The sequence below is a fragment of the Talpa occidentalis genome, unplaced genomic scaffold (assembly GCF_014898055.3).
Source record: "Talpa occidentalis isolate TD23 unplaced genomic scaffold, MPIMG_talOcc4v2.1 talOcc4.4, whole genome shotgun sequence".
In the NCBI taxonomy this organism is placed as follows: domain Eukaryota; kingdom Metazoa; phylum Chordata; class Mammalia; order Eulipotyphla; family Talpidae; genus Talpa; species Talpa occidentalis.
The window spans coordinates 79,507,584-79,532,076 of record NW_023604295.1 but is presented as its reverse complement, the minus strand read 5'-3'; the positions used below and the strand labels follow the sequence as shown (position 1 = coordinate 79,532,076).

At 36.8% G+C, this 24,493-nt stretch overlaps 1 protein-coding gene across 2 annotated transcripts in view; it reads right to left on the bottom strand.

Annotated features, from left to right (window-relative positions):
- Positions 1–9,324: 9,324 nt before the first annotated feature.
- Positions 9,325–24,493, bottom strand: part of GOLIM4 (golgi integral membrane protein 4) — a 108,262-nt gene continuing 93,093 nt past the window's right edge. Inside the window, exons 12-15 of one of the 2 annotated variants that reach the window (XM_054700723.1) lie at positions 21,286–21,453; positions 20,823–20,891; positions 11,112–11,183; positions 9,325–10,794 (exon numbers count right to left, since the gene is read on the bottom strand). In XM_054700723.1, coding sequence (XP_054556698.1) covers positions 10,648–10,794; positions 11,112–11,183; positions 20,823–20,891; positions 21,286–21,453 — 456 coding nt within the window. In that variant the 3' untranslated portion in view covers positions 9,325–10,647. The remainder of the gene's footprint in view (positions 10,795–11,111; positions 11,184–20,822; positions 20,892–21,285; positions 21,454–24,493) is intronic. The other variant, XM_037525744.2, reaches the window with a different exon arrangement.

Here is a 24,493-nt window from a genome sequence, read left to right as displayed (position 1 = left end):
AGAGAACAAGATGCATTACTTTTATTTTTTTTCACATTTTATTTAAATTTTATTTTTTATATTCCCATACAATTACAATGCCCTTATTTTGACCCCAAGCCCTCCTTTCCCCACCCACCACCCCCTATAGAGTGTCTCTGGTTCATAGTTGTTTGTTGTTTTTGATATTTTCTTTCTTATAGTTATTCTTTTTCCTGGTCCCTTATTTAAGTTTTCTAGATTCCTGCCATGAGTGAGACCATCCGGTACTTTTCTTTTTCTTTCTGGATTATTTCGCTGAGCATGATCCCTTCCAGCTCCATCCATGTTGCTGCAAATTGCATGTGTTTATCTTTTTTGAATCCTGAGTAATATTCCATGGTATATATGGACCACATCTTCTTGATCCAGCCATCTATTTTTGGGCATTTGGGTTGTTTCCAAAGCTTAGCTATTGTAAACTGTGCTGCTATAAACATAGGGGTGCAGGTGCTCTTTGGAATTGATGTTTCTGTGTCCTTTGGGTAAATACCTAGGAGTGGAATTGCTGGATCATATGGAAACTCTATGTTTGTTTAGTAGGTCCAGAAATCTCCACACAGCTCTCCATAGTGGTTGGACCAGTTTGCACTCCCACCAGCAGTGCAGGAGAAAATATCAAAATCAACAAACAACTATGAACCAGAGACACTCTATAGGGGGTGGTGGGTGGGGAAAGGAGGGCTTGGGGTCAAAATAATGGCGGTGTAATTGTATGGGGAATATAAAAATAAAATTTAAATTGAAAAAAAAAGAAAAAATAATAATGATTAGGAAATTAAAAAAATCACAGATTTGATTACCATTAGAGAATTAATGAAAAACCATTGTATTGGTTCTCATACTTAAAGTATTATAGACAAAAGAAACACAGTAAACCAAAGAAATCATCTCATCTTGCTCAACTCCATGTTTTCCAATGAACCAATTTTTTTAAAAGTCCTGTCCTTTATGGGCAGTGCTATGTATGTGTTAACAGATAAACAGAAATGACATTTAATTTCAAGCTCCATTAGCAACATACAGGGAACAGTGAGAACAAGGTCAGCCAAGATGGTAAAGGACAAAAGTATTCATTTCCAATTACTTAAAATATTGTACAAATACAGCAGCTAAGATAATGTTGAGGGCTTGCTAACTTAAAATAGAAATTATTATAGGAAAAAAATCTGGAAATCCTTGATACCCAAAGATCTCAAAATGCTCAATATTTTGTGCTAAAGTTTTAGTTTTTACAGCAAGCATTTGAATCATATAGCCTACAAGGTCCATCTCTTGTTTTCTGTTTATGTAAATAAAGTTTTATTGGAACACAGCCATGCTCATTTCTGTACATATTGTCACTGGCTGCTTTCACAGCATAATGGCATGGTAGAATAATTTTAGAAGAGGCTCTGTGGCCCACAAGTACTGAAAGATTTAATACCTGGCACTTTTCAAAAATGTTTGTCAGTCCTGGATGTAAACTAAAGAATGGTGATAAGTGATTTTTCTTAATATCTTTACAATAATCTCTAAGCTTTTATCACAGAGTCCCCTGGCCTCAAATACACATTCAAGAGAAAAAAAATAACATATTCAGAGATCGCCAAAATGTCATCCTAATATTTTCTACCCCATTAAAAAAATGTTGCTGAAGAGACAGAGAAGATGACCTCAGAGGAGTTTCCTTGCTTCATTTCCAGGAGTATAATCTGGAAGCAGTCCAGACAGGCACTGCTCCCAGAGGATTCCTTGACTTGGGAAGAAACTATAGCACCTCTTGGACATCAGAGATAAGCTCTGAACACACCAACAGACACTGAGGAAATTCAACTCCATACAACAAAAGTTGAGTGGGGAGACATGCCTAGAGAGTGAGCCTAGAGCAGAAAACTACCATGCCTATAAGCCTGGGAGTTGTGTGCAAATATTAGTATTTAGTTGGTGGTACTGGGGAGGTGAGAGCTGATAAGTGTGGAGGAGAACCCTTAACTGAGTGGAGATTCATGTTATAAAGGTAGGGATTCCGAGTGGGCTGGTCCTCCTGTGAAGGGGTCAGAATTCAGACTGCTCTCTGCCTCCCCACCTTCACAGGACTGGTGCTGATACAGTGAAATAAGCTAACAGAGTGAAGACTGCAAAGGCATGGGTCAAGAATCCCAGAGAGGAGAGCTATCAGTCCCACAAACATGGCCAATACCTCTCTCCACACAAACACACATTTAACAGACACTTGACACCTTCAGCCCCATCACTCACCAACTGACTCAGCAGCTGCAGATCAGTTTTCCCCAAAATACTAGATAATGAAACACAAAACCAGGAAAAAATTAAAAAAACAGGAAAAACCCACAGTGCCATCTACTGGAAAAGTGGAAAATTTGCACTCTTAGAACATATACACACACACACACACACACACACACACAATAAATCACAAACTGAAAGCTACAAAATGAGCAGATGATAAAATACAACACATAGTACCTTGCATACTCAAGGTAATATTTCACCACAAGGAGAGAACAGAGCTCTAGAATCCAACCACAAAGACATGGAAGATATTTTATCAAATACAGATTTGAAAATTGCCATGATGTAGAAATTCAAAGAAGTGGAATAAAAAATGAAAAGCTGTTCAAAGATATACAAGAAAACCAAAAGAAAAAATTCAAAATATTTAATATCTTGAAAAATAAAATGAGCAGAGAAAAAATTAAACTTTAAAAGAAACTAAAGGAGATGCAGCATGTAAAAGGATCAATAGAGGAGATGAAAGTATTCTGGAGAAAGCAATGGAAGGAGACTAGACCAAGTGGAAGACTGAATTGATGACCTTGATGATAGCAATGCACAAAGAATCCAGGTGGAAGAAGAGAAATGCAAAAAAAATGAAATACTTTAAGAATGATCTGAGGAAATACAATTTAAGAATAATTACTATTTCAGGAGGGGAAGAGAAAAAGAAGGAAACAGAAAACTTACTAAAGTAAATAATAGAGGAAAACTTACCGACCTGGGAAGGAAATAAACATAGAAGTCTATGAAGCTAAAAGAACACCAAGTTACCTAAATGTAATGGAAACTACACCAAGACACATAATTGTGAAATCTCTAAGATTTTAAGACAAACAAAGAATACTGAAGCTGTCTAGGGGGAAGGAGCAGATAACCTATTAAGGTACCCCATTAACAAATATGAATTCTCTGAGGAAACACTATAAGTAGGATAGAATGGAATCATATACTAAAAATTATTTAAAGATGAAATTGCCAACTAAGAATACATATAATGCAAGAATATCCTTCAGATATGAAAGGGAAATAAAAGCCTTCATAGAGAAACAGAAGTTGAAGGAGTTTGCAACTATTTGACCTTCTCTAAAGACATACTGAAAGTCACTGACATATCAAAATCAAAAGTATCCACAAAAATTTAGTTAGAAACAGAAAATATAGTTGGTACTCATAGATATTCACCCTAAATGTAAATGAACTGAACTCCCTAATCAAGAGGCAAAGAATAGATGTTTGGATCAAAAACAAAAACAACTTTCTGCTGTCTGCAAGAAACATACCTGAGCTGCAAAGATAAACAGACTAAAACAAACAAACAAACAAATAAAAAAAAACAATTTGGAAACAACCCTACAAATGGGACTCAAGTAAAAAAGGGGACAGCCCCATATTTATATCAGGTAAAATAGAATTTCAACTAAAAAAGGTAAGAAGGGCCTCCCCTGGTGGCGCAGGTGGTTGAGAGCAGTGCTGTGAAGCTGTCCGCAGCCTCTGCAGCGCCGGTTTGATCCTGGCTGACAGGCGAAGGTCCCAAATGGCGCAGCAGACCTCTCCTGTCTTGCCCGCTGCTCGCCTCAGCAGTGTATTTTGTCAGTCTGCCTGTTCTGCTCCCTGCTCTGTCTCTGGTGAATCCTCTCATTCTCTCGCACATCTGGCCTGTACCCCGGTTCTTGTATAAATAAATAAATAAATCTTTAAAAAATAAAATATTTAAAATAAAATAAAAAAGGTAAGAAGAGGCAAAGATAGACATTTTCTAATGATTAGGGAAAAATACACCAGGAAGAAAACTCATTAATATATATTCACCAAATGGGGCCTCCCTGGTGGTGGAGGGGTTAAAGTCTAAGCTCTATCAAGCTATTATCAGCCACTGAAGCCTGAGTTGAATCCTCAGCCAGGGAGCTAACACACATGGTGCAGCACCTGCTACTCCCCTCAGCAGTGTATTTCAGTGCTCCCCACTCTGTCTCTGGTGAATCTTCTCGCCCCCTGCACCTCTGGCCTGCACCCCAGCTCTTGTATGCATAAATGAATAAAATAAATCTTTGAATATATATATTCACCAAATGAAGGAACATCAAAATATATAAGGCAATAACATAAAATCTGAAAACAGATATTGGCAGGAACACAATAGTGGGCAACTTTAACACTCTACTTTCGCAATGAACAGATCAACCAGACAGAAAATAAGCAAAGAAACAATAGCCTTACACAAATAACTAGACCACATGGGTTTAAAAGACATTTGTAGGTCACAGCACCACCAAAGAACTGAAAACACATTCTTTTCAAGGGCACGTGGGACATTCTCCAGTACAGACCACATATTGAGTCACAAAAGAAGTATTAATGAATTCATGATGATTAAATCATGCAACTTCTTAGATCACAATAGTATCAAACTAGAAATCACCCACAAAAGGATAGCAGGAACAACATATTAGTGCAGATTTATCAACACACTACTGAATGATTATTGGGCTAATGAGGAAAGCAAAGAAGTTAAAAAATTGCTCAAGACAAATGAAATTGAGATCAGAAAGTATGAGCTATATAAAAAAAAGGAGGAGGAGGAAAAGAAGAGAAACAACATACCTTTAGCTAGACTCTCAAAGAAACAAGGGAGAAAACGCAAACATATAGAATCAGAAACAAAAGAGGAGTTACAAAAAGCATCTCAGAAATTCAGAGATTCATAAGAGATTACAATGACATGTGCATGCCAGTAAGTTGAATAACCTAGAAGAGATGCACAAATTCTTAGAAATATACAACCATCTGAGACTAAATCAGGAAGAAATAAAAAACCAAAACAGACAATTACAAGCAAGAAAATTGAAACAGTCATCAAAAGAGCCCCCATAACCCCCCCCTCAAAAAAAAAAAAGCCCAGGACCAGATGGTTTCACTACCAAGCCTTCTCAAAACCTTCAAAATTTTCAGACACAGAGAATAGTTCTAAACACGTTTTAAGTCCAAAATTACCCTGATACTAAAACCTGGCAAAGACACCACAACAAAGAAAACATAAAAATCTTAGCAAACAGAATTCAACAATAAATTCAACCAAGTGGGATTTATTCCAGGGGCACAAATATATTTCAACATTCAACAATCAATCAGCATAAATCACCTAATCAAGAGAAGGAAAAATAAAAATCATACGATCCTATCCTTAGATGTAGAACAGCGTTTGATTAGATTCAACTTCCATATATGATAAAAACTCATCAAAAAATGGGGATAGATGGAATTTATCTCAACATAGTAATGGCTATTTATGACAAACACACAGCTCTTACACATTCTCAATGATGCAAAGCTGAAATTTTTTTGCTAAGATCTGGAAAAAGACATGACATCAACTTTCAACACCATCACACAGTATATTATTGTAAGCCCTTACTAGAGCAATTAGGTAATAAAGATATAATTGGAATTCAAGAAGGAGTAAGTTGACACTGTCTGCAGATAACATAATACACATGGAAATCACTAAGGACTTCATTTAAAAAAACTAATTGAAACAATAAATAGTATAGCAAGAGCAGTTACAAAATCAATTTACAAAATCACATGTTTCCATATGCAAGCAAGTTAGAAGGGGAAGAAGTCAAGAAAGCAATCTCTTTTATAACTGCATCAAATTGCATAAATACTTAGGAGTAAACTTAATAAAAGAGACCAAAGTCTTGTACAAGGAAAACTATGAGACAATGTTAACAGAAACAGAAGACTCAAAGAAATGAAAATATGTTCCCTGCTTGTGTACTTAATTCCCAGAAGTAAACCCACATGTATATGGATAATTATTAATCTAAGACAAAGAAACCAAGAGTATACTTTGGAGAAATGAATTTTTTTTCAATAAATGGTGTTGGGATAACTGGGCAATCACATACAAAAGATTGAAACTAGACTTCTGTCTCCTACCATTCACAAAAATTAATTCAAAATGGATAAAACTTTGATGTAAGACCTAACACCATAAGGTACATAGAAGAAAACAGAAAGGTAAATAAAATCGCTCCACAACATAGACTTCAGCAATGTCTGAGTATTCATCTCCGAAAGCAAGAGAAACAAGAGAGTGTAAATATGGACTACATTGAGATAAAAAGCTGCACAGTGAAAAATGCTACCACTAAAACAACAATACACCCCATTCGAGGGGAGGACAGATTTGTACACCATACATCTGACAAGGAGATGATATCTGTGATCCCAAAAGAATGCACACAACTCAACAAAAATAGAACAAATCACCCAATCAAAAATGGACAGATGATCCTAGTAGCCACTTCTCCAAGGAAGACATACAAATGGCCAAAAGGTTATGTAAAAAATTGATCATCATCATTTATCATCAGGAAATGCAAATCAAAACCACAGATACGACCTCACACCTATGAGCATGGCCCATAATAAAAAGACAAGAAACAGAAGTGTTGAAGGCGAGAAAAAGGAACCCACTTAGGCTGTTGGTGTGAACGTAGACTGTTACAGCCCCTACAGAATCGTATGGATATCTCTCAAAGAATTAAAAATACATCTGCCATATGATCCAACAATTCCACTACTAGGTATCTATCTGAATAATGTAAAAACACTAATTCAAAGGTATATGCACTCTTATGTTCATTGCAGCACTATTTGTAATAACCAAGTTATGGAAACAACCTAAGTGCCCAACTACAGACGAGTGAATTAGGAAGATGTGGTATATATACAAAATGGAATATAACGTAGCAATTAAAAAAAAGGTAAATTCTTGCCTTTTGCCATACATGAACAGAACTGAACAGGATTATGCTAAGCAAAATAAGTCAAAAGGAGAAAGACAAACACTATGTGGCTTCACATATCGAGAAACGAAACAATGGATTAGATAAAACCAAACCTGTAACAAACCCTACAAATGTCACTGTGAAATTGAAGTTATCACATGGGGAGGTGGAAGAGCAAAATGTATAGGGGAAACAATGGACCTATGGTAGAGGACTTTTCACGCCTGGTGGTTGGTATTGTGTAGAAACATACACCTAAATTGTGTGATGCAAACAAAAATACCCTTACCTCTTGTTTGCAGGCAAGTATATTTGTGAAGATAGTGCAGGATAAAAGCCATCACAAAATAAGTAAATGCCATGGAGATTTGACCTGCAACACAGAATACCAGGGAAGGAATTTAACTGACGTGCCTTGGGTCAAGTGCCTATCTTGGATCAAGCACTCTGCCAATAGATAAAGGGTAATAGTATTGGCTTTGCTTAAATCAGGTTTCCACACAAAAGAAAGGGGTGGAAGTTGGTGACTAAGATATTGGGAGAGATATATGCAAAGAGGAGTCCCATTTAGTATGAATTATATGAATTGTAAAGCTGAAGAGGTAATGTGGGCCAGATGATAATTATGGAGGTCCTGTTGAGTTTCAAATTTTTCCCATGTGCAATCATTTATTAATTAAGTTTATTATGTGCTAATGTTAGTGTGATCTTTACAAGATCATACTGACAGCGTTTATGCATTGTTCGGAGAGAGTAAATGAGAAGTTAAGGGACTTATAACAGTTTTCCAGGGAATGTGTAACAGGTGCCAAACCAGGATAGCAAGGATGGAAAGAAATGGGCAAATTTAAAGCTATTTTGGCATATGGATAGGACAAGAAGATAGAACCAAGGACGCACTGCTTCTGTTTTGGGAAACTTACTGAATTAAGATACAGTACCTAGGCAGAGATAAAGATTTTAGGTGAGAGAAATGGCTAACTCAGTTTTGGAAAATTATAAATCTGAAGTAGGATGAGGCAGAGAAAGTTAGGGTAGCAATACATTAAAAAATGTGTCTAAGATATGGATGGGAAGAGGGGTAAACAAGGAAAAGTTTTCCAGGACAAAAATTGAAGACATTAATATTAAAGGTGCAGCCTAAGAAAGCTTTCAAAAAGACTGAGAAAGTAGCCAGGATCCTAAGGAAAATTAGGATCAATGTGGCTTCAAAAGTCAACTGAAAATGATTTAGGAATAGAAACTGTTTTCATTTTTCAAATGACTGCGCAACATGTCCAGCCCCCCAAATTAACAAGAGAAAGAAAAACAAAACAAATAGAACTCAAAACAGTTAAACAATGCCAAATCCTCCAGGAGGACAAAATTCTTCCACTGTGGGAGAGGGAGTCCATTAATCTTAAGTAAGCACCAGAAGCAAAAAGTGGATTCTAGTCACATACTCCTTCCTGTTCATTCTTGCAAATCCCTAATCATTACATTTGTGCTAATGTACAATTTGCACAATTTCTGTGCCTATTATACTTAATAAATATGCCTTTTTCTGTGGATTGTGTCACTGGTACCAAATCCTTTATCGGTTGCACCAAGAGCCACAGAATAACTTACAAGACAAATATATGTAACATTTGTGCTCATGTCATTAATGTAGATTAGCTCAGATTGATTAGTTCTCTAAACAGTTAAAATGGCCTTATGACTTGGTGCCATACAAAGTGACATGGTTTGAGATGTTGCTTTTATAGGGGGGAATTTGGATTTTTTTGTTTATATTTAGTGTGTATACATGGCACTCTCTTACATTTTCTGTACCTATTTCTTTTTTCTTCCTCAGAACTAGCTCAAACAAAAATAAGTAGAGAAAGAGATAAGGAAATTATAGAAAGGAAAATAGGAATAAGTTGGGAAGGGCACTTTATAATTCATTCATATATACTGATAACTCCTACAATTTTTCCTTTTTTTAAAAAAACAACAGAAGAATGTTACAAGATCAGAAAGTAATAAGAAATAACATACTTGGAAAGATTTTCCATTTGCTTTTATAGCTTTATTGACTATTATCAAGTTTCAATGTGTTTCAAATAATTAAATACTGCAACTGGAACATTAAAAATACAAACTAATTCACCAAAATAATTGTAATCTGAACATTATGTACAATATTATACATTTTACATTACATAAAGGATTTTTATACATAAAAGTTAAGATTTGATTTGTGATTGAAAATCCAAAATACATTTGAACAAAACATTCATATGCATACATACACAATTATGCAACTAGGATAATTAAAACCATACACTAGTGTGGTTATTTAAAAATTAAAATTACATTCATACAACAATGATAGAAATTGAAGTTTGTTTTTCTGAATTGAGAGAATTATTATAAAACTATGGAATATGAATTATATAACCTAATTCTATATATTTAAATATCATTATGCTTGAGACTGAACTGTCTCTTTCCCAAGACAAGTTTTTAATTATAAATTCCTTTAAGGGATTTAAAAAATTTTGTGATCATCAATATCCCTTATACACAGGCATTATGCAAACCCAATCAAGTGAAAAAGAAAGTGATGGGTTTATCACACCACTAAGTATATCTGACCATGTAGTTTTCAAAAAATCATTCCAATCAATTATACAGTTTGGTAAGATTTTATATTTGTCATCAAAATATGATTACATATTGAGGCACAGAGCTAACAGAGAAAACATTACTGTGGAGAACTGAAACAAAGATATGACTCTAGAACAAGTACTCAGAATGGATACTGAATAGAAACATCATCCACACACATGGAATTATTAAACAAGGTGTCAATCCTTTAGAAAAGTTAATGCACTGATGTGTCATATCTTATTTGAATACTGAAATATCTAAGTCCAGAACACTGTCACATGAGGTTTAGTACTCTTAACTTTAAACTTTATTCCTTTCAAAAATAGCTGACTTTAAGTAAAGCCAGACCTCTCCCTACCTGACTTAAAAAGTTTGAAAATGTTTTTATTACACAAATGCCTTTTCAATCATGTTATTCTGCACACAGATCTTCCAAAGATACAGTGACTGGTGAAAATTCCATTAGAACTTTATACAAGAACCTCAGAAAGGCAGGAATTAGTAAACCAGCCATTCTCCTTAAAGTTTACACATCATTTAACGACATTCTGTTTTAAAATCCTGTACTTTTTCAAAGGCAAACAACAGAATACCTGGAAACAAGATGAAAAATAACAAGTTGAAACATATAAAAATCAATGTCCTTTTCAGTATCATATAAACTACGAAAAATGAGATTCTGAGTCTAAGGTTTCCCTTATTGTTTTCCTTCTTGTTCGTGTTAAATTGAATATAAAAGAAGCGCTAAACCTAGGTTATCAAAAAATATTCATATAAATGTATGAGAATTTCTAATAAAAAAGTTTAAAAAGTCTACATTATTAATTTTTGTAATTAAATATCCTAGAGTTCAGTAGGCAGATTGATTTTGAGCAGCTTGAAAAGAATCCATTGGCTGAGTATTGTCCAAAAGTGGTCACGGCTACATTTCAGCTCTTCGTTGTGACTTCTCAGCAACAGCAGCCCCATCTTCCTCCTCCTCCTCCTCTTCCTCATAGTGTGGCTCTCGGCCTTTAGGGTGGTTGTCATCTCGAACTTCTTGTTCTTCATCATTGTTTTTATCATCAGCCTTCAGGTTAAAAGAAAAAAAGAAAAATTAAGAGATAGGGCATAGAGTTAGTGGGACGAATAATTTCCTTAAAAAAAAAAAAAAAAAACAAAAACAGTGCAAAGTTAATCACTTTTGGAGAAAGGAAAGCAATGAAGTAAAATGATCCTTTAGACAACAGTTTATTTACTCTTTCCTAATCTTCTCTTGCCCCAGATTCTCTAACTCTCGGTGGCCCCACTAAACTCAGTTGCACCTCAGATATATATGCTCCACATGCAAATCTCCACATGCATGTGTATGAGCATGCAAGATAGAAACCTAGACCCTTCACATACATTGTCACCATAGGTCTCCTCAGCATTGTGCTCTAATTCCCTTTTTTTCTCTTCAGTCAAATCTTCCTGCACCTGTAACAAACCAGCAATAACAGGTGACACTTTAATCATTTAAACACAGCAAAGTTGATTTGCAAAAAGTTCAAAGTAGCAGAAACAAAATTAAACAAGAAATAAATTTGTAAAAAGATGAAAGTCAAAGATTTGTCTTATTATATAGGTATGAAGAAATGCACAGCAGACCAACTACAAAAATACAATGTGATTGAGGCACTGATGTTTGAATTTCAGATTCCTTTGAATAAGGGTTTATGTTAGGTGTAACATCTGAAGAAATTCAGCTTGTAACATTTAATAGAAGATCTATAGAAGTCTAAAGACTCTGAGAGAGGGCTTCCTTGGTGACGCAGGTTGTTGAGCGCAACGCTGTGAAGCTGTCCGTAGCCTCTGCAGTGCAGGTTTGATCCCGGCCGGCCAGGGAGATACCCACATGGTGCAGCAGACCTCTCCTGTCTCGCCCACTGCTCCCCTCAGCAGTGTATTTCAGTCAGTCTGCCTGTTCTGTTCCCCGCTCTGTCTCTGGTGAATCCTCTCACCCTCCCACACATATGGCCTGTACCCCGGTTCTTGTATAAAAATAAATAAATCTTAAAAAAAAAAAAAGACTGACAGAGTGTAAGTTCTACAAAGACAAGAAACATCTGTCTTCCTGAACACACTGTCTTCAGCACAGATTCCTATCTGGCACACTGCAACTGCTTAATAAATACTGCAAAATGAATGAACCCTGAATCAAAGCAAAAAACATCTGCTCTGTGAAGGCAGAGAAAAAATACTACCACGTATATACAATGTAGTAAAAAATTAAAAAGGTGTACATTTCTATAATTATGAATAAACTCTTCTGACTAAAATATAGAGAACAATGAATACAACTATCTCAATTGCTTCATAAAAGTCTATGAAAGTGCATGGAATTGCTGTATCTCTTTAGTGTTTTAAAATTACATTTTTTAAGTAGTTTTATGTATGCTGCTACTTTTATGTAGCATTGATCCCAATCATTATTTTCAAAACAAAAACCAAAGAAATTATCCAGATATTTTTAATAGTTTCTATTTAGGGATCACATTTCACAAAAAACTAGGGTGAAGTTGTTTTCTAATTTAACTATTTTGAAAACCAGGTATATGCCAAATATTTATTTATGTCACTTCATTACACTTCAAAAACTATTGAATAATTAAGCATAATGTGGTATCCTGGTTTCAAAAGAATAACTGATCTCCCCTAGGCCCATGGTAAGTTCTCTTGAATAACACATCAAATTACTTAAATTTCTTCTGGAAGGAGAAATGGGTATTAAAAATGCACGAAATGGGCAAGTAAAGGTGCTATAATTAAGGAACAGCAACATAAGGACAGCTTCAAGGTGTCCAGCTTGCGTGCAGAACAAATAACCACAAGCAACTGGACAAGCTTTGGGGAAACCTGGCCTGTTAGGGCCCTACAGAGAATACCCTTCAAAAATGCCCTGGACAGAGCCCAGCCTTCACGAAACTCTTCCAGCCAGCTCAACGCCAGCTGCACCCACAGCCTCTAACCTACACCCACATGAAGTAAATCCGTCCTGGGGCAGAAACACAGAACATCCTTTGCATTCACATTTCCTGATGCAAGGAGCTAAAAAGAAGACACCATTGTCTTACCACCCACAGGCTTTATCAGTGACCATGACATCTCTTCTGTCCTTAGTCACAGAATCTCAAAGCAACCTGAAAACTATGAAGTTCTAATTACACATGATAGTGAAGTCTAACTAAATATTATTAAATTGCTAAAGTGTCCCTATCAAGTACAATGAACAAAGATATGTCTTTTATAACCTTAATAATGACAATGTGTTGGTGAACACTAAGCATGGATTAGTTGGAAGGAAACTGCCTTGAAACTGCAGTATAATGGAAAGAACATATGTAAATTTACATAATCAGGGTCAGCAAACTTTCTGTAAAGGGCCACATCGTAAATATTTAGTCTTTCTTAGCCAATAAAGACTTTGGAGCAGCTACTCAACTTTACCATTGTAGAACAGAAGCAGCCTTAGACAATACGTACATACACAGGCATGGCTGTGTTCCAAAAAGACAGTGTACAAAATAGGCTAAGGCCATTGTTTTCAGACCACTAGCATAGACTATGGAGTCAGAGAGACTGGGATTAAAACCTTGGTTTGGCAACTCTTTTGGCTACATAAACAATAAGGTCATTTGTTTTAATTATGAAAATTTTTCAAGCACACATGAAGAAAAGTTGATGAACTCCTAACAGCCATCACCAAGGTTCAAAAGCTATCTGTATATTTTCATGGTTGCATCACCTGTTTCTTTTCTATTTATTTTTTAAAAAATTGTAGAGATCATGTCATTTCACCCTAGCATATCTCAGTATACATTTCTAAAAACAACAGACTTTTCTTATATAACCACATTACCATTATCACACCTAATAAATAATCCCAGGGTGTCATCTAATGTCTGGTCCATACTTATATTTTCCTGATTCTTTAAAATGTCCGTTAGTTGTTCTAATCATGATGCAAACAAAGGCCTCATTTAACATCTGTTCTATTCCCCAATAGCACTCATTAATGTTATTGATTTGTCCTATAAAATGACCCACATTATGGATTAACTTGCTTCTATAAAGTATCACTTAATTCATTCTTTTAACCCCACAGTTCTTATAAAAGGAAGTTACCTTGAACACTTAAATTAATTCAGTTTCAATTTGCAAAGCCAGAGTTTCTCAGAGGTGATGCTATAGATTTCCTATTTTTATCACATCAGAAGACACATTTAAGTCCCCTACTTTCAGTGAAGCTAAGTTGGTTCATAAGTGACAGTCTGATCTCTTTAATGCAAAAACTCCCTGCCCTCTACCTAGTGTTATCATGCACTAATGATTGCTCTTAAATACCTTTACTTATGGGTTGCAAAAAAAATATTGATTTTACAATTCCATCATTCTTTGTGCATTCACTAAGTTCAATGAAAAATTTGCCTTTATCAACTATTTAGTTACTATGCTTGGAAAACTTAAATATAGTGGCCTTTAAAATGAGAACAGTGTGGGTTCTAATCATGGTTTTAACAATAACAAAGTGTGTGATTTTCAAAAATTTAGCTAACCTCTCTGAAGTTCAAATTTCTTATATGAAAAAGAAAAGAGTTGACTTAGAATCAGTGATTTTTAATTTTCTATGTGCATATAGTAGGGTGAATCATGGAGACCAAAAAGTTTGTAAGAAAGTCTTTGGCAAATGGGCATAGATACACAGCATTTAGTACAGAAATTTCAGAAAGTTCAAACCTTGCTATATTCACCCACAGCCATGTATCCTAAAACAATTTCTCTAAGCAGTGTTTTCTGAACATCACAGCTGCAGGTAGTGAGAATGTTTGTGTGTGTAGAACAATAACACCAGAGATAAGATCAAAATTTCCAAATGTAAGGTCTGTCCCTAGCATTGTATTTTTCATGTATATTACAAGATGATTTCTAGCCACAAGGCCTGCGAGCCACTTTTCTGAGTGATGATGAATACCAAGTAAACAATGTCTCTAGATAGAGACCTTCGTAGGACTTTATGCTTCTCTACTCTTGTGATATGTGGATTTAAAAAAACAAACAAACAAAACAAATCAGAAAATAAAACAAAGCAGGGCCTCCCCTGGTGGCACAGGCGGTTGAGAGCAGTGCTGTGAAGCCATCCGCAGCCTCTGCAGCGCCGTTTGAACCTGGCAGGCCAGCGAGGGTCCCACATGGCCCAACAGACCTCTCCTGTTGCATGCGCTGCTCCCCTCAGCAGTGTATTTCAGTCAGTCTGCCTGTTCTGTTTCCCGCTCTGTCTCTGGTGAATCCTCTCACCCTCCCTCGCATCTGGCCTGTACCCCATTTCTTGCATAAATAAATAAACAAATCTTTAAAAAAAAAACAAACAACTTAAGTTGTTTACCAGGTGTTGATTCAGACTATGTAGAAAGACCAATTTAAATTACTCTTTAAGAGACCCACAAATGAAATTTTATAAGAATTCTATTAATTTTCTCTTCATGTTTGGGTAAAAGTAATTCAAACTCATCTTAGAGGTATTACTGAAATGGAAAAAAAAATGATATGGAGAATCTAATTTTAAAGCATGCTTACTTAGGCTTATAACTAGAAGCCAAATATTGCTCTTTTATAAATTCACCCATTAGGTTTTCCACACTCTACTAAAGCTGATGCAAACATTTTGCCAAAGATTTCTCAACATTGCTTCTCATTACTCATTTTAATTTTTTTATTGATAAAAATACAAAATTTTTTTTAAAGATTTATTTATTTATACAAGCACTGGGTACAGTCAGAAGTGCAGGAGGGTGAGAGAATTCACCAGAGTCAGAGCAGGAAACAGAATAGGTAGACTGAGGAAATACACTGCTGAGGAGAGCAGCGGGCGCAGCAGGAGAGGTCTGCGCGCCATGTGGGACCCTCGCCAGCGGCCAGGGATCAAACCGGCACTACAGAGACTGCGGGCAGCTTCGTAGCCCAGCGCTCAACTGCTGTGCCACCGGGGAGGCCCATACAAATTTTTTAAAATAAAATATTTACCATAAATAAGGAATGCTTTCTAATAACCAATTATTTTTGTGTTTTAGAAAAGTAACACTGCTGCTCTAGAGTTAAAGAAAGCAGGGGTGGGCCTCCCTGGTGGTGCAAGGGGTTAAGCACAGCACCTTGAAGCTCTCCGCAGTCTCTTCAGCACAAGTTCGATCCCACGCTAGCCAGGGAGCTACCCACATGGCACAGCAGACCTCTCCTGTTTCGCCAGCTGCTCCCCTCAGCAGTGTATTTCGTCAGTCTGCCTGTTCTATTCCCCGCACAGTCTCTGATGAATCCTCTCATACTCCCGCGCATCTGGCCTGTACCCTGGTTCTTGTATGCATAAATAAATAAATCTTAAAAAAAAATAAAGAAAGCAGGAATAATGCACATTTTCTAATCACATTGTTTAGGTCCTCTACTCTCACAATTCAAGTCTATAAAGTGCCACACACTAGCCCTGGCAAGATTCAATTTCTCCCTAAGAGCAAATGCTGATGTAAGTCAGTGTCGCTGTGGGTATCAAGGTTGCAGAACCCACAGCAGCAATGGTCTTACACCTGAGAAATCAGTGGGAAGCTGGAAACTCTGAGACCTATTAGAGGTAAGAACACTGCACCTTATAGGGCACTGCATGGCCTTCAGAAGGCCTCCATCAATGCCTTAAATATACACATCATATAAGCAACATGTATGGTTCACATACTCTATATCCCCATTTCTTTTATTGAGATAGAATTGATATACAGTACTGTGTTAACTTTAAGGTATACAATAAGTTTAACATGCATAATAAATTGGCTGTCATATATTGTACAATATCATCTTCTATTGTACAATATCATCTTCTATTCTATTTGGTATCTTCTACAGATACCAAAAAAAAGGTTTAGTTCTTGTATAGAGAACTCTAAGGTTCTTTTTTTTTAATTTCTGAATTCTTTATTAAACTATGACCATGTCAGAGTAATTAATTCAGTTCATAATCATTTCACTGTTCTCTAGAATTAGAAATTCAATTTGCTTCAACAATTATTGATGGATGAATTGTTGAGTTAAACATAGACGGAAACATAGAAATTAATACAACACAAATCCTAACTTAAAGCTCAATATTTTTCTGGTTTTCCTATAAATCAGGGAGAGCCAAGAAAGGATTAAATTGCAAGCTGGCTTTGGATGCTATCTCTAATGTACCTTAAAAATTTATTTTCTATTATCAGTAATAAATTATATACAATAGTGTCACTTAACAAATTATTTTAGAATCAAAGTATCATGGAGTTGGCTTCGCTCTTCTTCCCAGTCCCACTCAAAGTATACTCAGTCTATTTATCCCTTTCTCATTAATTTGGTAAATTATCAAAGGATGTGGTCGGTAAGTAAGAATGGACTGGAAATAACATCTACTGCTCCTGATATCACTCCATCCCAAGGGTGGTCAACCCCTTGTACAATGGTCCGGAAGGTCAGGGAGAGAAAATAGTCCCTTCTGATGCCATAATCTGCTATGATCTTCCCATGTTCTAGTCTCTTTTAACTTTATGTAAGCCATTCTGAACTAATCTTTTTGCTTGTTTGTTTGTTTGTTTTAAAGATTTATTTATTTATTTATACAAGCACTGGGTATAGTCAGAAGCGCAGGAGGGTGAGAGAATTCACCAGAGCGAGGAGCAGAACAGGCAGACTGATGAAGTACACTGCTGAGGGGAGCAGCAGGCGTCAAGAGAGGTCTGCGCACCGTGTGGGACCCTCGCCTGCCAGCCAGGGATCGATCCAACCAGCGCTGCAGAGGCTGCGGGCAGCTTCGTAGCCCAGGGCTCAACCACTGGGCCACCAGGGAGGCCCTGAACTAATCTTTTTTATATTAATATTATTGAGGCAATGATGGTTTATGACACTAGATAAGATTTACAGAGATAGGATCTCCCCCTTCAGGTATTTCTACCACACCACACCCACCACCAAGACACCCATTGTCCTCCATCATAGGCCATTATGTTCCTGCCCCATTTTCTTCTCTCTCCGTAGCCTCAGTTCTACAGTTAGATTTCTAGGGGTCGTTATTTTTGGCTTTATCTGACTGTTTTGTATCTCTATAGTCCACATATAAGTGGCACAATATGTTATTTGTCTTTCTCCTTCTGATTTACTTCACTTAGCATAATCCTCTCCAGCTCCAATCATGCCTGACAAATGGCAAGAGTTTATCTTTTTTGATAATTGAGTAGTATTCCATTGCTTATATACACTACATTTTCCTTATCTATTCATCTGTCTTTGGGAACTAAAGTTATATCCATAACATGGCTGTTGTAAATAATGCTGCAGTGAACATAAGAGTGCATACCCCTCTTCAAATTAGTATTTTTGTGTTCTTCAGGTTGATACCTAGGAGTCGAATTGCTAGGTCATATGGAATCTCCATTTTTAATATTTTGAGAAACTGCCATATTGTTTTCTCTTAGGATCTAGTCTCGTAGCAACTTCTATACATACCATTCAAAAGTGTTTTAACTCTACTCATCATGTTGTATATTATCTCCTTATAAACTACTTATTCATCTTACAACTGGAAATCTGTATATTTTTTATTTCTGCCATTTTTTAAAAAAACTGATAGCTAATGGTCAGAAGTTTGATCAGATTCAGGTGAGTTTTTTACATTTGGGCAAGACAGAGATATATACTTCTGCCAGGGGGTCCCTGCTGTCTGGTCATTTCTTCTAGGTGAGTATCTCACTGTGTTCCCTTTTATTTTTCTCCACTTTGCTGCAGCATGCTGAGACCTCCACCTCTTTCTCTAGCCTTTGAATAGTATTGGTAACTACTCCCCTTCTCCTGCCTCAGGGGAAGATTTGGGAAAAATATTAGGAGGTTGGAATATCCAATAATAACCATCTCAGGAACTACCAGCAGAGAAGACAACCTGAACAAAGGGTACTCAGGGGCTCAAGTGAAAATTATACAGGGACAGGAATTCTGGGCTTCCCCTGAGAGCTCACGTGGCAAACTATAGCCTAGGCAAGAGCGGGGCAGAAAGCCCTGGCACGATGTTGCCCATAGGAAAGCTAGGCAGGAACAAGGAAAAGAGAAATAGAAACTGTGTTAAGTGTGTGCAAAGTAAGGACTCTGAGGGAGGAGGCACGGTGGCCTGACAACGCAGTTGCCAAGGTGCAGGCGCTCACGGGGTCACTCCATTGCCTCTCCCTAGTCACCAATTCTCCTTCCCTTGCTGCTCTCTGCATTTATTTTCTTTCTATCCTTGATTTCTCCTTTATCACAGGATTTTTCTCTCTAGCAAATGACATAAAAGTAAAAACTAATCAGTAAATATTAATTAAAATTTTATGTTGAACCTTCTGAATTTTTTAAAAAGAAGCCAAGGTGAACTATTCTTTTAATCCCTCAAAGCTTTCTGGCTGCTGACATAATAAAACAAAGTAATATTAGTCTAGACATCTTGTTACAAGGTAACTCTGCAAGAACATATTTTTCTTGCCAATGTCTTAATATTCAAAACAGCTAGTTTCCCTAATGTTCCTTCTAATAAGGCAGCTCAGAATCTGGATTAGGATGAACAGCAGGTTGAGGAAGAGGGAGAATAAAGAGATCAAGCTAGTTGGAGTACCTGTGACTAGAGATGCATGTTGCCAATGGCTGTAAAGTGATACCCTTTTCTACTTTCCTGATATAAGCACAGATTGCAGTGCTAGATCTGTAAAGATGACTATGCAATAAAAATGCTGGGAAGCAGACCAAGTGAAGGGAGCAGTGTATATGAGTGCAGCAGCACATGTACTCTGAGCAGGAGCTCAAGGGATGCAGGTGTGTTTATTGTCATTTGTTGTCATTTGTTCATCCTTTCATGTGGTTCCCTTAGGACCAAAGTCACACATTTACAAGACACCTGGATAAGAAGTGGCCATGAAGCAAGCTTTAATTTACTGGCCCACAGAGAAACTAAACATGGAGACTTCACATCATCCACATCATAGTTCCAAGCATTGAGTGGGCTTCAGTGGTTCACATGGTGGAGTCTTTTGATTAACTGCTTCTAGAAATCTACCAGAGGAGAAAGTTGGGGAGGGACCAGGACACAGTGGGGAGGGAGCACAATGGAGTATGGTAGTGGATGCTAGGGTGCTTTGGTGGTGGATGTGGTATGGTGAAACACATCTGAAACTGTGGTCATAAACCACTCTATCATATACAACACAGTAAAATCAAAGTTACCTTAATAAAAATAATATGAAAAAAAAAATTACACATACGTGATCAACAATAATATGCCAGAAATGTGTAATAAAAAGCAAATTAAAATGAAATGTTCAGACATTTCACCTAAATACAGTTTATTCAACTGAGCTCCTCACATAATTTTCTTTTTCTTTATTATTAAATTTAAGTAAGACACTAAGTTCTCAAGATGGGGAATGTCGAATTTAGAGACCAAAAATTTTTTTTTAATGTTTAGAGGATGGTAAGTGTAGTTCAAAATCACTATACTACAGGGCCCTGTAGCAATGTCTACAGAAATAGTAACAGGTCCCCTCAAAGTGCAAAGCTTTGTTCTTCTCGGTTTTTTTTTTTTTATGAAGAAAAGTGATAGGAGATGATATTCTTGGATCACAAAAACTTAAGTCCTGCAAAGCCAAATGTGTTATCAATTCAAAATCTCCAGTGAAGAAGGGAAGGGAGGGTAAGAGTGGGAACAAAGTGGGGGGATCCAATGGTCTGCAGTTCTTTGATGGTGAGCGGTGTGGCAACATACATCTGAGGAGGTGTGAACCTACTCCCCCTAGAGCACACAGTGTTGTAAACTGATGTTACCTCAATTAAATTTTTTTCTAGTGAGAAATAAAAAGGACTGTTACCCCATTTTGTTATCTTCTAACCAAATGTTTCCACTGCCATAGTCCATTTCCACTTTGAACCCTTTCTGATCCTGCCTAAGTCTTTCTGAACATTTCTACAGAGGACATAAGATGCTACTGAAGTTTGTTAAGGCTAGTGTGATGCAACCAGGCAGTTTGATTGGTCTCCTGCATTCCACCTTCCTACCTCTTCTTCTCCCTCTTCCTGGTATTGCTCATCAACATTATCTTCCTGCTGGTCTGGATTTCCTGCCATCTGTTGAAACAAAAGGGGGAAGTTCAGGTTACTGGACATTGGAGATGCCTTTTATAGTACCCTGGAAGGAGCACTATAAAAAAAAATGCACTTTCATAAATATGCCAGTTATCTCAAATTGATTTATCAATAAAATGCCAGTCTGATTAAAATTCTAAAAAAAAAAAAAAAATGCACTTTCAATGCATCAGAGGCCAGGAAATGATGAATAATCATTCCCAACACAAAGCCCTGGATATCTGTTATGCTCTCTTTCTCTGAGTGTGGCCATTTAATTGCATACAACAGCCTGAAAAATCAACCAAAGACACACATGTTCTGTCAAAGTTATTACTGACCTTTGCATAAACCAGGCACCTGGGGTAAAACACCCTCTGCAATGTCATCTGCTTACCACCAAATGCTCCTCCATGTCTGCGTTATCTTGCTTTTGATTACTTTGCTTTTGCTCTTCATTTTCATCAGGTAAATTTTCTTCTCTCACTTGCTCAGCTTCCTCAAATTCATCTTCGCCTTGATTATTAGGGTCATCTGCTGGGTTTATATCCTCAACAGCTGCTCTCTGTAAAATTTTAATAAAATGCAATCACCACTTCAAAACACAGAATCAAGTTTAATTTCATTTGAAAGGCCACACACAGGTAGAAAATGAAATTGTCCTTCAGCAGATTGTTCCTATCCATCCTTTCCAAGACTCACAAGTACATATCATCCCACTGTCAAAAATAAAGCTCTTGCTTTATTTCTACAAAGCTGATGAATCAAATAGCACTTCTTTATTGAAAATGATTTTCCAAGAGTCCTCAAAATTCTACTACAACAAAGTAATATGACGTAACTAAAAAGACAGTAAGAAAAATATTTAATAAAAGCCAAATACCAAGTAGGAGAACTAGTGAAAATGGGAGATTCGGATAGGCAAATAGTAACTTCTTTTACTGGTATGTTGATTCTTATACAGACAAGCTTTCCTTTGCAAGTGATTTTTCACACATAAGTGGATAACATGCAGTTGAAAAGAGAAGGCCGACACTAGAAGAGGGCTAAATCATCAATTTCTAGTACTGATGAAATTTCTTTATAACAAACACAACCATGGAAGCTGAGAGATACTGCACTGGCAAGAACTGGGGGAAAATGACTTCAGCTAACAAGCCAATCTTGGCAATGCAGTTTGAAAAATCTGTCACCCAATGCAGGCCACCTCCCAAGGAGTTTCCAGTTATGGTGTTCAACAAATGTTCTTCAGGATCTATTTATTCCTATGTTCACTGCAGCACTATTTACAGTAGCCAAGTTATGGAAACAACCTATATGCCTAGGAGAGATAAGTGGTAAAGAAGATGTATGTATACACAATGGACTACTGCTCAGCTATAAAAATCAGAAAAAATCTTGCCATTTGTGACAACATAGATGGAACTGAAGGGGATTATTATAAGTGAAATAACTGAGAGGAGAAATTGGATGATTTCACACATATATGGAATATAAAGAAACAAAACAAAGAGGGACAGATAAAGTTAAACCAAAACAAACACTAGATATCTGACTACAGAATTGAGGCTACCAGTGGACAGCGAAGGGTGGAAGGGGCTCTAGGACTCTAGTGGAGGATTATTGGTGCCTTTGTGGTGGAGAGGGGTGGTAACATACATTTAAAGAGGTGTGAATCCATACTTCTTAATCATCTACAATGTGGTAAACCAATGTTATTTCGATGAAAAAAAAAATGCCCTTCATTTTATGGACTTTAGAATTATCTCAAATTTCCACTGAAGTTCCCAGAACAGTTTTCAAAATGATAGCTGTCCTTCTCAAGACTCGGATTTTAGAGCCAGAGCTGGGCAGAAATGGTGACACTTGTGTGACTTCCCTGACACTCCAGGGTCTCAACAGGACACTTCACAAAAGTAGCAACTGCTTCCCGGTGATGATGAAGCCTCAGAGTAAGATTTTGTCTCTATATCAGCATTCTCCAGAAAACAAGATTCTACTTCAATTCACTTTAGAGCCTTAAACACTTTCAAGAGCGCACTGCAGGCTCAGCTGGTCTATTACCCGGACATTGCTGGTCATTTACTTTATTCAAGTGCAAATGACACTTTTCTGGGGAATACAGATCATCACCTCCATGCTAAACTCCAATTATTCTATAATCTCTTGTCATATGGATTTCTTTCTGTGCATTATCAATAATTTGTATGAAAATATAGAAAAACCATAACACATTCTCTTTAAAAAGTACCAAAAATTCTTGCAAAAGTTCATAAAAATACACTCACTAGCTTCAACTCTAATCAAAGTATACGTAAACTTTAACAGGCACTTTTACTATATTCAAATAAAATCAATTACCATTCATACCTCAATAATGTTGGACAAAAATAGTTCTATCTAAATTAATAAATAAATGAATTAGATGAAATAAAGAAAAGAAGTGAGTTAAAATTTTCTAATTAAAAGAAGGCATGGTAGACAAATAAATGTTTGCAGTGTGCTCTCCAGAACAAGTAAATAGATAGTAGAAATGTAAAGGATTATATAGCCAAGTAATTGAAGTGCACAGAATTTTCCAAACATCAGCAATGGAAATAACTCATCCCTTTCCTGACCCACCTCATTCCTCTCATGTGCATTCTTCGACTTTGGTACATTTGCTCTCTTGTCCTCTCACAGACCCACACTTTCTTGTTCTCACATCTCTCATTATCTTTCCCCTGCTCTGTGCAGCTCTTGCTTTTTCCTGAAAATGTTTCACGGCTATGTTTCTCTAGAGCACGATTTCAGAAATGCATTTCAGGAGCTGGCAAGCCTATTGTTCTGCCATATCTCCCCACAAGTTAAGCCGAAAAGTCATTTACATCAATGAAGATTTCTTCAATGATGAAGACTATCAAAGAAGGATAGGAGTTCCTCTTTCATGACACTGAATTATTAGAAACAGGGACCATGGGATATCACAGACTGAATTTTATAAATATGCTATTTACTAGCAAACAATGACAGGGGAGTTAAAGTTGTAAATGTAATGTACACGTCAGCACAAGAACACACTCACTTGGCATTTGCTCACCTCACCTGTAGGCAAAACCAAGGCCCCAGACCACATGGCTGAACTTGGGGTTTAGTCCTTTTTAGGTAAACACAAAGAACATTCCTGGTTATTAAGTCTCTACCTCATTCAATTTTTTTGTTTTTCCCCAGCATAATGGTACGTGTACAGTTATTGTTTTTTTTCCCCACTTCTCAAATCACACAGCCTATCGACATGTTTCTTAAAATGGTTGCTGGACTGCTGGGCCATCACAGAGTCACAGGACACACACACACACGCCCACACTGCTCGACATACTTGATGATGGCTCATTTCCTCTCTTTGGCTTTCCCTTCAACTCCCACAAGTGCTTTTCCTTCCATGCACACCCCCCATCTTTTAGAATTAGTACACATTTTAATGCCTCTCTATTTTGCTTTCCTTGGATTTAATTTTATAACCTATGACTGGCCAGAGGGACAAGCCTTTATGTTTTTCCAGAGCCACCTTTAACACAGTCTCATCACACATACCCCGTGGTGCACAGTTAGCAACACTGCTCATG